We start from the raw sequence: 12,115 nt of genomic DNA, 5'->3' as shown, positions 1-12,115 counted from the left end.
ACCTTTAATGCAACTGAGCTCAAGTGTTTTAATGCCTTGTTATTTTTGAGATAACTTTTTCATGTATGGTTGTAGTGCTTTCTTGAGTGATTGGGGCAGCCAGCTGTGTAATAGTCAGGGCTTGTGCCTGAGAAGCTCTTCAAATAAAGCCTTTTGCAGGTATGTCAGCCTGCCTACCTGCACCTAAACCCATTTGCACATGTGGGTGGGAGTGAGGAGTGGAAGAAAGGGGGACAAGAGCAGCACTGATATTCACCCTTCACAGGGCAGTGCCTTTGAAACGCTGCTCTGGCATTTAGTAGCTCTAGGCTAATTTCAGGCATGCAGTGTACATACTCCATCTATCTCTCCTTAATATCTCTCTGAAACAGTCCAGAGGGATGTAATACATTTATTTCACTGGAGAGCCCTCCAGGTAGGTGTGAGCTTTCTATCCAGCTTGTTACAGCATGTTAAAGACCTTTCTGAATGCTCTTCCGTGTTACTCTTGCCTGTTTTTTATCCATCCTTGGTAGTGATTTCTGCTCCCTTAATGCACAGTGCTGTAAGGTTATACCGATGCATGGAAAAACTTGGGCATATTTCTAGGCAGAGCCCGAGGAACACAAACCCCATGGAAGAGCAAAACTGAAATTTAGACTTCCCTTTCCTGATAATTGTGGCTTCTCTTGGACCTTCTCCTAAAGACTGTGGGTGGTGAGATACTTGGTTCTCCTGAGTTAGGTAGATGCTAAAACTTCCTTTCTGCCTATAAGTTTCATACGCAGCATGAGAAAGGCCAGGAGAGATCACAGGGTGAAGCGGCCGCAGGAGCTGCCTGCTCAGCTGTGGTAGAAGAAGACAATATGATATTGCCTGTGAATTGATGGCGTCCTTGAGAAAGCATCACAGCAGTGCGGAGGTCTGTGCCTGATGGCGCCGTGGTCGGACGCTTGGATGCTGCGGGTGATTTTTCACCTCCTTTGCTTAGCCCAAAGGCACTGAGGAACTCCGCGGGAAAGTTATTGTCTGTCTTGGAGGAAGGAGGACCTCAGGCTCAGATTGGATCTGGCCTTAGTGATCTGTCCCCTTCCTAACCAGACTTTCATAAAAACCATGGTGTAAGCGAGCTCGGTGCCAGGCTGTGGCCATCCCCAGCATCCCTTGCAGTCCCTAGGGCAGAGCCATGGTGTGAGCTGTGCCCTTGGGCTGCACCTGGTGATTTGGTACCGGTGATGCCTACCCCACGCATCCCGAGCACCTCTCCAGCAGGGCACGGGCTGGGCACTCAGTCTCTGGGTGCACAGAAGCAAGGGGCCTGCGGGGGAGGTGCCGTGTTGGGTGCCAGGGGTGGGAGTGGGTCCATGCTCCTGCCTGCGCACGTACACACTCCCCAGTGCGCTCGTTAGCTGAGCAGGCTTGGCAGTTGAGGTGTTGCTAATTGCAGCTGGAGGTCTTAGCCATCTCCCCCACCCCTGCACTGTGCAGGAGGGGGCCCTCCCCAGCCGGGGGCTGCAGGGGCTGGGTCCTCACCCACCTGCACCCATCCCCACCCTGCTGTCCACTCGCTCAGTGGCTGCCCAGCTGCTGGGGTGGGCACTGTCCAGAGGTGAAGAGGGGACCCAGCATCCATAGGGGGAAGTGTATGGAGAGCGCTTTCCTGCAAGCGCTCACGCTCCCACCACCGAGCGCAGCCAGCTGGCTGCAGGGCCAGGGGAATTCAGCCCCGCTGCTGCGCCGGCCCACCTGCACGCCCAGCACTGAGTCACTGCGCTGCACTCACACAGCCGGACAAGCTGCCAGGGGTAGGACCATGGCTGCTGTTCCCCCTGGCAGGGACCCTTGGCTTTGGGGTGTCTGTTGGGGAGAGGGCAGCCGGGCTGGGCTGCATCGTGTCATGCACCTCACAGGCAGAGGCAGAGACACCATCCCAAGCCTGGGAGTGATGAAGGGTGGGGAGAGGGAGTGGGTCCAATGGAGCTTGCACACAGATGGAAACTGTTCCTGATGACCATAAATTTGCCACGTGGGCATCTGGCACCCCCATCTGCCCCGCATGCTGGAGCCCTGGCTCTGGCGGGAGCGTTGCCTGCAGACGGGGAAGGGGTGGGAGAGGCAAGGACGGGCAGGAACTCTCTGTACAGGACATTCACTCTAGCCATGGGAGGGAGGGATGAAATCCCTGGCAGTTCATGTGCACGCGGAGGAAAGGCTCTCCCGGGAGATGTCAAGCTGGAGCATGGCCCACTGAAGGGCAGAGTGGAAATGGTACCCTGCAGAAACCTCCCAGACAGCCTCAGCTCAAGCGCCTAAAGCAGATCTGAGCAGGGCATCCCCTCCACTGCCTTGTCCTTTCAACCATTATCATACCATGTCTTGAGGACTGCAGCATCCTCTACCCTCTGCACCCTCGCTGCATTTAGCCTTCCAGGAGCAATAAGTCTGCTCTGAGGCTCGTTTTATCTGCGAACAAGGAGACAGATTTAAAGCACCTAAACTCTGCTTGCTGTCACAGCGGGTTAAGGGGCCTTTGCCTCTTAGTGCACCATAAAAAACATCTCTGAAGTGCATATATGTGGGCTGTCAAATGCATCAAAGCTGTGCTGCAGCTAGCAGCTCTGGCACCCACCCACTGGAGCTGCGGGACATGTGCAGACCCGGAGCTGGGAAGCTCCTCCTGTGCTGGAGACTGGGGCAGAAACACACTCTGTCTAGGACTGGACTGTATTTGGAAGGATGGACACAGCCACTGCCCACGTCTCCCAGAGGCATTGTGCTAGAGACAGACCTGCCCACCTTGGTGGCAGAGCCATCCTGGGGCTGTGGAGGAGAGGGGACAGAACACCCTTCCCATGGTGGGTTGGTGCTTGCCAGAAGAGCAGAGGGGAGTAGCATTATGGTGAAAAGCAGCAGAACAGAAAACAGCAAAGAAGTTGCATTTGGTTTCCAAGCCCTCTGATCCAGCAGCTCTGCTCCCTTCCCTGCAGCCTCCATCGCCTGGACCCTGTTAGGGAGAGGTGATGACAAAAAAGAGCTTTGGCTGCTCCTCTATCTGCTCAGCTCCCTGGGAAGGTGGAGGCCACTGGCCGGGGCCCAGCTTGCAAAGGGCAGCAGTAGGCAGGGGCCACTTCCCACTCACCACTTTCCTGGTGCCTGGGCAGGATGTTCCCTCAGTGCCACCGGTGCCTGGCAGAAATTCCTGTTGCTGCTGCTCCCACCGCAGGAATTTTGCCTTAATGTCAGTGTTCAGTCTTTCTCCGGGATGGAGAAAAAGAGCAGAAGAGACAGAGACAAGGGAGAGAGCCTGAGCAAAGGGTGCAGTGGTTTGAAGGCTGAGAAGACATGATGCTCATCAAGGGCTTGGTGGGTTGTGCTGCTCGCACAGCTGGGGGAGACCCTGGGCTGTAAGATTAATGGCTGATGCTCAGCCCAAACACAGATCTTGCAGTGCTTCTGGCACCAGTAGATGAGAATGCTGCTCTCTGAGCCCATGGGTGCACACACATTAGCAGGTTATTTGGGATGGGGGCAACTCTCCTGGCTGTCCTGCCGTTCTGTGCATTGGGACTTACTGAAGAGGTGTTGTAAAACATGACCTGGTTTCCTTTCCCTAACCATGAGTAGGTATTCAGCCCACAGGGCCAAACGAGAGCCAGCCTGCCATAAGCCCTCATAAGTGCACAGGGTGCACAACATGACCACAGCAGCAACTATTCTGCTCTACAGAGGTGCTCTTGCCCCAGCTAATGGAGCCATTGCCCTCTTGCTGTGGCTGCTTCTTCTCTTCTCCCCCCTTAGTTGAAAGACGCTGGGGTGCAGGACTGGCAGCCACTCGTGTCATGCTTTAGCTGTAGACCACTTACCAGCAGAGAAAGCTGCCGAGAAGATGTGAAGGCAGAAGGCGATGCAGGAAAGAGTGGTGTGAGATGAGGCATCCACTGCCATTAGAGCAGGAAGGAAGAGGATCAGGACAGTGAAAGCAACGGACACACAGGGAGAGATGTCAGCAGCTTCAGGGAACTGGTGGTGGGCACCTGCAGGGACTGAGGCAAAGCAAGAAAGGATTTGGGCAGCATTGGCCGATCCTTTCATAGGTGCAGGTGCCTGGATTAAAGCAAGGGCCTGTCCTGACCAGGAGGGTCAGTGGACAGAGCGGATGGAAGAGGCAAGGGGCCACTTTCACTGCAGCGTGCCCATGTGTCCTGTCCCCGTCCTCTCCTGCTGATGCCACCAGGTCCTGGCAGCCCAGCCCAACTGAAGTCCCCTCATCTGGGGCCAGGAGGAGTGTTGTTCCCCACAGACCCTCTCTGGAGTGTCCCCACAGGGCACACCCACACATTCCCCCAGTACGGCAGCAAATGTTGCAGGAGACTGCTCACCAAGTCCTCAGCTCTTCAGGACCTCCACACAAAGAGGGTGCACATGCAAAATGGCAAACAGCTCACATCCCTGAGGGTGAGTGCATCTGAGTTCATGAGGACAGCATCAATGCCCATTCCTGGAGCTGATCATTTTGTCTTCAGCAAATGTTCCCTTTGCGGAGAGCCTCAGTCCCACTTTGCTTGTCTGCAAGGCACAGGATTTGGGTGAGAAAGCCTCGAACTTCTGCAGTCCAAGAAACACATAAAACTCAGGGATAATGTTAAAAGCGGCATTAGTCCAGCCTTGCTCAAGGAACGACCAGCCGTGGCTTGAACAGGATGTCAGGACCTCCGCAGGGAGAAAGATTTGGATGCTGAAGATCTCTTTAATCTAGTGGAAAAAGAAAGAACAAGAACCACTGGTTGGAAGCTGAAGCCAAACAAATTCAAGCTGAAAATAAGGAGTGGGATTGTTAACAGTGGGGATGTTTGCTGGAACAGACTCCCTGGGAAGTGGCAGCTTCTCCATCCCTCCAAGCCCTCACAACCACAATCACTACTTTTCTGGGAGATGCTTCTACCAAAATGAGCCATCAGGCTCAACAGAGGGATAAAAGAGCAAAACTCTGTCCCATGATGTATGGCAAGGCAGACCAGCCATCCCTTATCTCCATACAGGTTGCTTGGACTGTGGAAGAAGGCAGGTGAAGGTGCAGGAATGGAGCATTCTGTAACAGGCTGTTGAAACTCGAGCGTGCCTCAGGGATGGAGGAAGAGCTTGGGCAGCTTCAGAAGAGGGAAGAAGCAAGAGGAAGAGGAGGAGGGCAGGCAGCAGCCCCAGCCAGAGGAGGCTGTGCACTGCAGGGTCAGCCGCCAGTTCATTTGAAGTTCGGCTGCTTTTGTCGGTTACAACACCCAGGAGACGTAAAGGTTATGGCTCCATTACTCCAGTTTCTGGTTATGGCAATGTCTTCTCACATGTGGTGAGCGCAGAGCTGAACAAACTCAGGTGGGCTGTAAAGCTGCTTTGCTGCCTCTAAGAGAGAGCATGGGGATATGCTCCTGCGCCCTTCCTGATGGCTCTGGAGGTGGGAGGGTCTGGTTAATAGGGCTGTCTGAAAGTCTGCCTAATCAGCCTTGTTTTCAAAAGCTGAAGTCTCTAAAAGCTCCTGCAATAAATTAAAATGTGCAAAGAGATCAAGTGGGACCCTCTGGGCTTTCCCCCTGTAGTGGAAAGCTCATGGGTCTTCACTGGCCCCATGGGGCTCAGAAGATGTGACTGGCCTGAGCTCTGCACATCAGCTCACTTGAGACAAGTGCCCCTCCTGCCCATAAATCAGGTGTCCCCGTCAGAGACCTCCTGAGATGCAGGACGGCTCTGGTGCTCCTCACCTGCAGCTCTGAGGGCTGCAGTGGCAGCACTGCTTAATGGGTCTGCAAAGCAATTAAAGCAAGAAAGCTCCCTCGATTCCCTGGGGACTATTAGCAGACCAGATTCCTGTCTGCTATTCCTCCTCTACCGCTACAGCTGTATTGCTGGCTCAGCCCTCACAACGGGAGCCCTCCGTGACTCCAAAAGCCAAATCCTTTCTGCGATTGCACTGCTTGGAGCCACGCATCTCCCTGGGCATTGCCGAGCTGCCTCCACTGGTATGCCCGGCACTGCACTTCAAGGTGAGCACTTCTCTTTGCAAGGGCAACTGGGTGATGCCAGCCTGGGGGCCACGCTCACACAGGGTTTGCCTTGTGGGAGGGGGTGCCAGCTGCTGTCAGGGGCCCAGCAAGAGGTCACTGATCAGTGGAAAAACCACCCTGGTTGCAGTCAAGCTGGGTTTCAAGAGCAACTGCTTCCCAAGCTGGGTACTGTTTGAACAAGAGCCAGTAGCTGTGGGTGCCCAGCAGCACCAGTGTGATTTTAACTGGGGTTCATTCATGCCAGTGGTAGGAGCAGCCCCGGATCACCAGCCCAGCTAGAGAAAGTGCCCACACCCAGAAGGTTTTTTTCCATCATGCTAGGTGTGTGTGTAATTCATCATCCAAATGCTCGGTGTCACCAGCTCCTGGTAATTTATTGCAAGTAACACAATTTTGGCCCCTGCTGCAAGCAGGCTTGCGATGACGCGAAAATCTGCAGCTGTCTTCAACGCTTCCCTGCAGTAAGCTGAAGAGTTGAGCGCCTTGAGGCCCGTACTGATGACTTCTTTTCCAGCCCTGGGTCGTTTTTCTGGCCCTCCTTTGAACTCTCTTTGGTATTTCCACATCCTTCTCGAAATGGAGACTTCAGAGCTAGCCTTGCTAGCAAAGCAAGGTAAAATCACTGTTCTCCCCTCACCTTCTGTGGATGCTGGAGGGAGAGGTCAGTCCCCACACTGCTCTGGGGGCATTGCCTGCACCAAAATACTGTGTACTCATCCATGGCCATCTCACACTGCAGAACAGCTCACCCTGCATCACTGCTGCCTTACCTGTCTCATGGCATCTGCATGTTTTTTCTGAGAAAAGCTGTGTACCCTTAGCTGGATCAGAAGCTCAGTAAACATGGCCATTGCTTCCCAGTGAGACGAACATCTGTCCCTATGCTCAGCCCAGGAGATGCTGGATGGCACAGTTCTGCCTGTGAGCTGCCATGGCAGAAGCCCCAGGCTCAGCTCCCCCAGCTCTGCAGGGGAGCAGGGTTTGTCAGAGCACCTTTGAGAAGGGTGTTTGCTGAGATGTGAGGTTTGGCAGCAACTGGGGCAGGTCGTGGCGCTAGACAGCTCCCCACACCCCGACATTGCAAACCTTGGTGCTGCTGAGCCTTGAGAGCGGAGGGACACTGGCATCAAAGCAGCAGACTGCCTGGGACCACCCTGCCCAGAGAGGCGGGTGCTCAGCTGGAGGCTGGAGCTGACAGTGCTAGCTCCCCATCACAAGTTCATCACAAGCCCCCTACAGAACAGCTCTTGAGACCCATACGGAAATTTTGAAGGCAGCCACAAAATCTCTGGCCTCTATCACTCCCATAACTTGTGGGCAAAAGCAGCAGCTCGTCAGTGGAAATGTGGGGAGGAGGCGAGAAACCCCAAGGCGGCTGCTAGAAAGACCTAAGAGCCTGAGCTGACAGGTAGCTTCGGGCACTGAACTCATTTATTTTTAACTCATGACCATGGGGCTAAACACTGCAATCTGTGCTCACCTTTGGCCTCGCTGTAAACTCAAGTAATTACTCATCTAATGATGCCTGCTAATTGGCATGGCTCACTGGGGAGCCGGCAGTGTGCCGGTCACAGCTTCTCCCACCTGCCGTGAGCTGGAGCGGGGTGGGCTGTCAAGGCTTCCCACGGCCAGAGTGAAGTCTGGTACAGCCCCTGCAGAATGGTGCAGGCAGGGATGTCCCCAGGGTGCCGGGCAGCACCGCCAGCCGCAGGGACAGGGACGGTGACACGCACCTCGGGGACGGCACACATCTGCAGTATTGAGCAACTGCAGCTCATCCTCCCCGGGGTCTTCAGCCTCGTGGGCTGAGCCTCCTCGGAGTGTGCAAGCCTCTCCCTTCACCCTCGCATCTGCTCCAGGGCCCCGGGGTTTGCAGGGAAAGCAGTTACCAGGCTGGTGTGGCACAAAGCCCCGTGGTTTTGGCTGGGAGCAGCGAAAGCAGAGCAGGAGGCGGCTTTTCCTCCAGCACTGTGGCAAAAGCTTACCCAGAAAGTGGGAAGTGGGTTTGGATCTCCCTTTGCTAGGCCAGCCCAGCGCTGCTGCAACAGGTCAGCTTCTGCGGAGCTGGGCTGGAGGTAGGATGGGGCCAACAGTCCAGTCTGGCCAGTGGGCGTTCTCCTCGTGCCAGTTGTTGCTGCAGCACTGCTCTGTTTCATCTGCTGGCCTCTTCATCCAAAATGCCTGTTAATGAAGGGCTGCGTGAGGGCTTTCCACCCATGGAATGGATCCCTGTATGAGGGGTCTGCACTTCCACCTGCACATCCAGCCCATATAGCCCTGGAGACCCTGTTTTCCCCCCCACATGCCCCTCTGGGGTGGCAGACCGCTTCTTGGCACTAGCCTGACCACCCAGGGCTTCCCTCATGCCTCCCTGGGCAGCGTGCAGAGCCGTGGGGTGCTTGATCCGTGCTCCTCTCCACACCAGCAGCCCTCCTCACTGTGCAGGTCAGACGCTGCCGGGCAGAGCAGTCCCTGGTGCCAGCATGACCATTGCTGCTGGGAGTTCAGCACTGCCAACTGGGATGGGGGATCATCCCAATTGCATCGGGGCACGTGGTCTCTCGAGGGCAGCCAGCCTGGATTGCGCAGAGGGGGTTTACCCAGAGTGCTTATGTGTGCGAAGGTGCTGCAGCACCCAGGCGGTGCCCAGCACACGCACAGGCAGCACCCAGAAAAGTAGAGTGAAAGGGTCTGCTGCCTCGGCATCACCCGGGGTGCCCAGAGCAGCAGCAGGGCCAGAGCCCCGTCCTGCAGAACAACAGGCAAGCGCCTGAGCCTGCCCTTTCCCTTCCCACAACCCTGCTTCATTTACCGCACACCTCCCAGCTTCTGCAGCGGATGAGTGGGGGGCCCTGCCGGCAGCAGCCTCCGTCACCGCACAGCCTCACCTCCCTCCCTGGGGCTTGGGGCCCATCCTGTGTGCCGAGCGAGGCCATGCCCTACGGGAAAAAGTAGTATGTGGTGACGTAATTAAAGGCTACATCATTAATGCATGTGTGCAGGGGCTGAACATTTCCTATTTCTTGAGTGCTTGGCTTCCCCATGCTATATTCATGGGTGCTTAACTCCACAGGAGGCTTTTAAGTCAGGGGAAATACCTCTGGGAAGTGGAGCGCCTTCAGCAGTCACCAAAGCCAGAGTGCCATGAACAGAGCTGGAGAGCCCTGGTGTGCTCCAGCCCCCTATAGATAGTGGGGTAGAGACTGACCTGCCTGCTTGAGATGTCACCATCCCACATGCATCAGCTGGAGCTGGTGCACAGGTCCACAGCATGTGCAGGTCTGTGAGAATGTGTGAGGGCATCCATGCCACTCCCCATGCTCCGCAGCCCAGCCAAAAGCTGACCTCCTTTAGAGGGTATCGGTGTCTCTCAGCATGGGCCGAGCAATCTATTCCTCCTTTAATCTCTTTCCTGGAAACAGCGATGTCATTTTGGCTTGGACTGCACAAAAAAAAGCTCACCCCAAGGCAGACATCTGGCACACATTTTCACCCCAACAGCCAAACGTTTGCTAGGCTGTCAGCAGAGAAGCCAGCCTCTCCTGCCCACTCCCGCTGTGAGTCGGGGGGACTGTTGTGCTGCTGACTGTCCCCTCTACCCCCCAGGACTACTGGCTGTCCCTGCTCTACAAGCGTCTCATCGGTCCCAAGGTCCTGGCAATCCACGTGGCCGGGCTCCAGAGGAAACCCCGGCCCGGCAGGGTCATTCGCGACAAGCTCCGCATTTATGCCCACTGCACCAGCTATCACAAGTAAGTGGAGCGAGGTGAGGCTGGGAGCTGCAGGTGGGGGGATAAGCGGGACCCCCAGGAGATGGGGACCACTGAGGACATGCTGAGGCAGGAGCCCAGGGTTTGGCTCCAGCAAGGCATGGCTTCCCAGGATACTCACTTGGGCGCTGCTCTAGCTGCAGAGAACAGTGATGCCTCCGATGAAAGTTGTGGTAAGTCCGCTCCTGGGAACGGGGCCGGCCGGGGCCAGGGAGGTGGCCACCGGGCAGCCCCGGCAGCAGAGATCAAGGGAGTGGATTTCACACGAGGGGCCCCCGGTCGGTCGGGTTACTCGCCAGGCTGTGCTGCCGGGGAGCCCGGCCTGGTTATTGTTTTGCTGATAAGGTCTTTGAAAGCGCCCCAGCAGCCGGGGGGGGTGTGTGTGTGTGTGTGACCACCTCCTCCGCAGACACAAGTTGCTATTGTGGAGGAGGAGAGTCTGTTTCTTTACACAGTCCAGATGCTTTCAACATGCCTCCAGCTTGGTAGGAAACCTTGTCCAGGAACTGACAGGTGCAAAGTGCTTTATAGCCTTTGTTTGGGGCTGCTTGATTAGGAAGGGACAGAGGATCAGTGTCTGGACCTGTCAGTTAGGTGCCCGGGGCGGTGGGGGCAGACGCCACTTGCTCACAGAGCTCCCCTCCGTTCTCAGCCTCCTCCTTGCAAGGCCCTGGGGGGGCTGCCTCAGGACTGCCACCCCCCCGGCTCCAGACACCAACACACCACCCGCTCGAGCCATGCTACCCCTGGCTGAGGAGGGGAGGAGGAGGTCAGAAAGGTGTCATCACAGAGCCACACTTTGTGATGGGGAAGTGGCATCTGCCTGTGGAGGGGCAGCTGGGACGGTGATGTCCCCTCTGGGTGGCTGCGCAAGGCCAGTTCTTGCAGAGAACCCCAAACCACTTCTTGGAGGCGATGCTTCTGGGGCATGTGCCAACATGATCTTCAGCTCCTGCTCTCCCCTTTGCAGCCACAACTACGTCCGGGGGTCCATCACCCTTTACATCATCAACCTACATCGCTCCCGGAAGAAAATCAAGCTGGCGGGGACGCTGCGGGATAAGATCGTCCACCAGTACCTGCTGCAGCCCTACGGCAAGGATGGGCTCCACTCCAAGTAAGTGTGATGCTGATGGCTGGGGCTGCCACTGCCACCCCGTCCTTGATGCCACCACCCTGACCCTCTCTTGGTCCCATAGGTCGGTCCAGCTCAATGGGCAGCCGCTGGCCATGGTGGATGACGGGACCCTCCCTGAGCTAAAGCCTCGTCCGCTGCGGGCTGGCCGCACCCTGGTCATCCCCCCACTGACCATGAGCTTCTACGTGGTGAAGAACGTGAACGCGCTGGCCTGCCGGTACCGATAGCCCACGGCCCAGAACGGACCTGCCGGCCCCGCTCCTGCCCCCGCGCACTCCCCAGGACACGCTGCCTCGGCAGCCCCCCACAGCATCACAGCAGGGCCACGTTGGGTGGGTGCTGTGCCGTGCCCTCGTCCTCGCACCCTGGATGTCTTCCAGCTTGGCACCCTCTTTCCCGTCCTGTGGCTGCAGAGCTCTGCTTGGCCCTGGCCGCGATCCCACCGGAGCGGTGCAACGGCGAATTTGCAGGGCCTGCCGCCACCCGTCCCGCAAGCTGCGAGAAGCACCCGGGGGCTGGTGCCCACCGGCTGCTGGGGAGGGCTGGGGTATAGCCCGGGGTGGGCGCCCTCCCCGGCCCCCCCAATCCCGCTGGCCCTCAGGGTGACCCCTCTAGCAGCCGGGTCCCCCCTTTGCGCCTTCCCGGGCGGTGGGCAGCGCTGCCGGTGCAGCAAGCGCATGGAAGCAGCTCCCTCTGCTGCCGCCAGCCCGGCCGGGACCGGCGGGGGATGCTGCGGGCAGGGCGGGCCGGGAGAAGGGGCGCCGGGGTCCGCCCCGGGCGGGGCTCGCGGGTCCGCGGATGGAAATGTCGGTAATTAAATTATACGGTCCGGAGCGGAGGGGCGGGCGGCCGGGCCAGCGGGCAGCCCCGGCCCCGCCACGGGCGGCCGCCGTGGCCGTGAGTGTGTCCTGCCCGGGAGAGGGGGCAGGAGCAGCCGGGACGCGCCGGGGCGCCGCCGGAGGTGTAATAAAGTTGGGCTGTCAACCGCGCCGGCGTCTTCTGTCCGCCGCGGGCCGGGGCCGGGGCGGGGCGGGGGCCGGGGCCGGGGGCGGGGCCGGGGCGGGGCCGGGGCCGGGCTGGGGACGGGGCCGGGGCAGAGGGCGGGGGCGGGGCGGGGCGGGGCGCGGGGGGGGGGCAGGGCCCACGGTGCAGGGCCGCGCCGGGCCGCCGGG

General features: G+C 57.9%; 1 protein-coding gene across 1 annotated transcript in view; it reads left to right on the top strand.

Moving 5' to 3' along the window:
- Positions 1-11,928, top strand: part of HPSE2 (heparanase 2 (inactive)) — a 114,064-nt gene extending 102,136 nt beyond the window's left edge. Inside the window, exons 10-12 of the mRNA XM_042790061.1 lie at positions 9,642-9,787; positions 10,776-10,922; positions 11,005-11,928. Coding sequence (XP_042645995.1) covers positions 9,642-9,787; positions 10,776-10,922; positions 11,005-11,170 — 459 coding nt within the window. The 3' untranslated portion in view covers positions 11,171-11,928. The remainder of the gene's footprint in view (positions 1-9,641; positions 9,788-10,775; positions 10,923-11,004) is intronic.
- Positions 11,929-12,115: the final 187 nt, after the last annotated feature.

The sequence above is a fragment of the Tyto alba genome, unplaced genomic scaffold (assembly GCF_018691265.1).
Source record: "Tyto alba isolate M040663 unplaced genomic scaffold, T.alba_DEE_v4.0 Super-Scaffold_1, whole genome shotgun sequence".
Taxonomy (NCBI): domain Eukaryota; kingdom Metazoa; phylum Chordata; class Aves; order Strigiformes; family Tytonidae; genus Tyto; species Tyto alba.
Note: the sequence above shows the minus strand (reverse complement) of the source record. Positions and strands in the feature narration are given on the sequence as shown.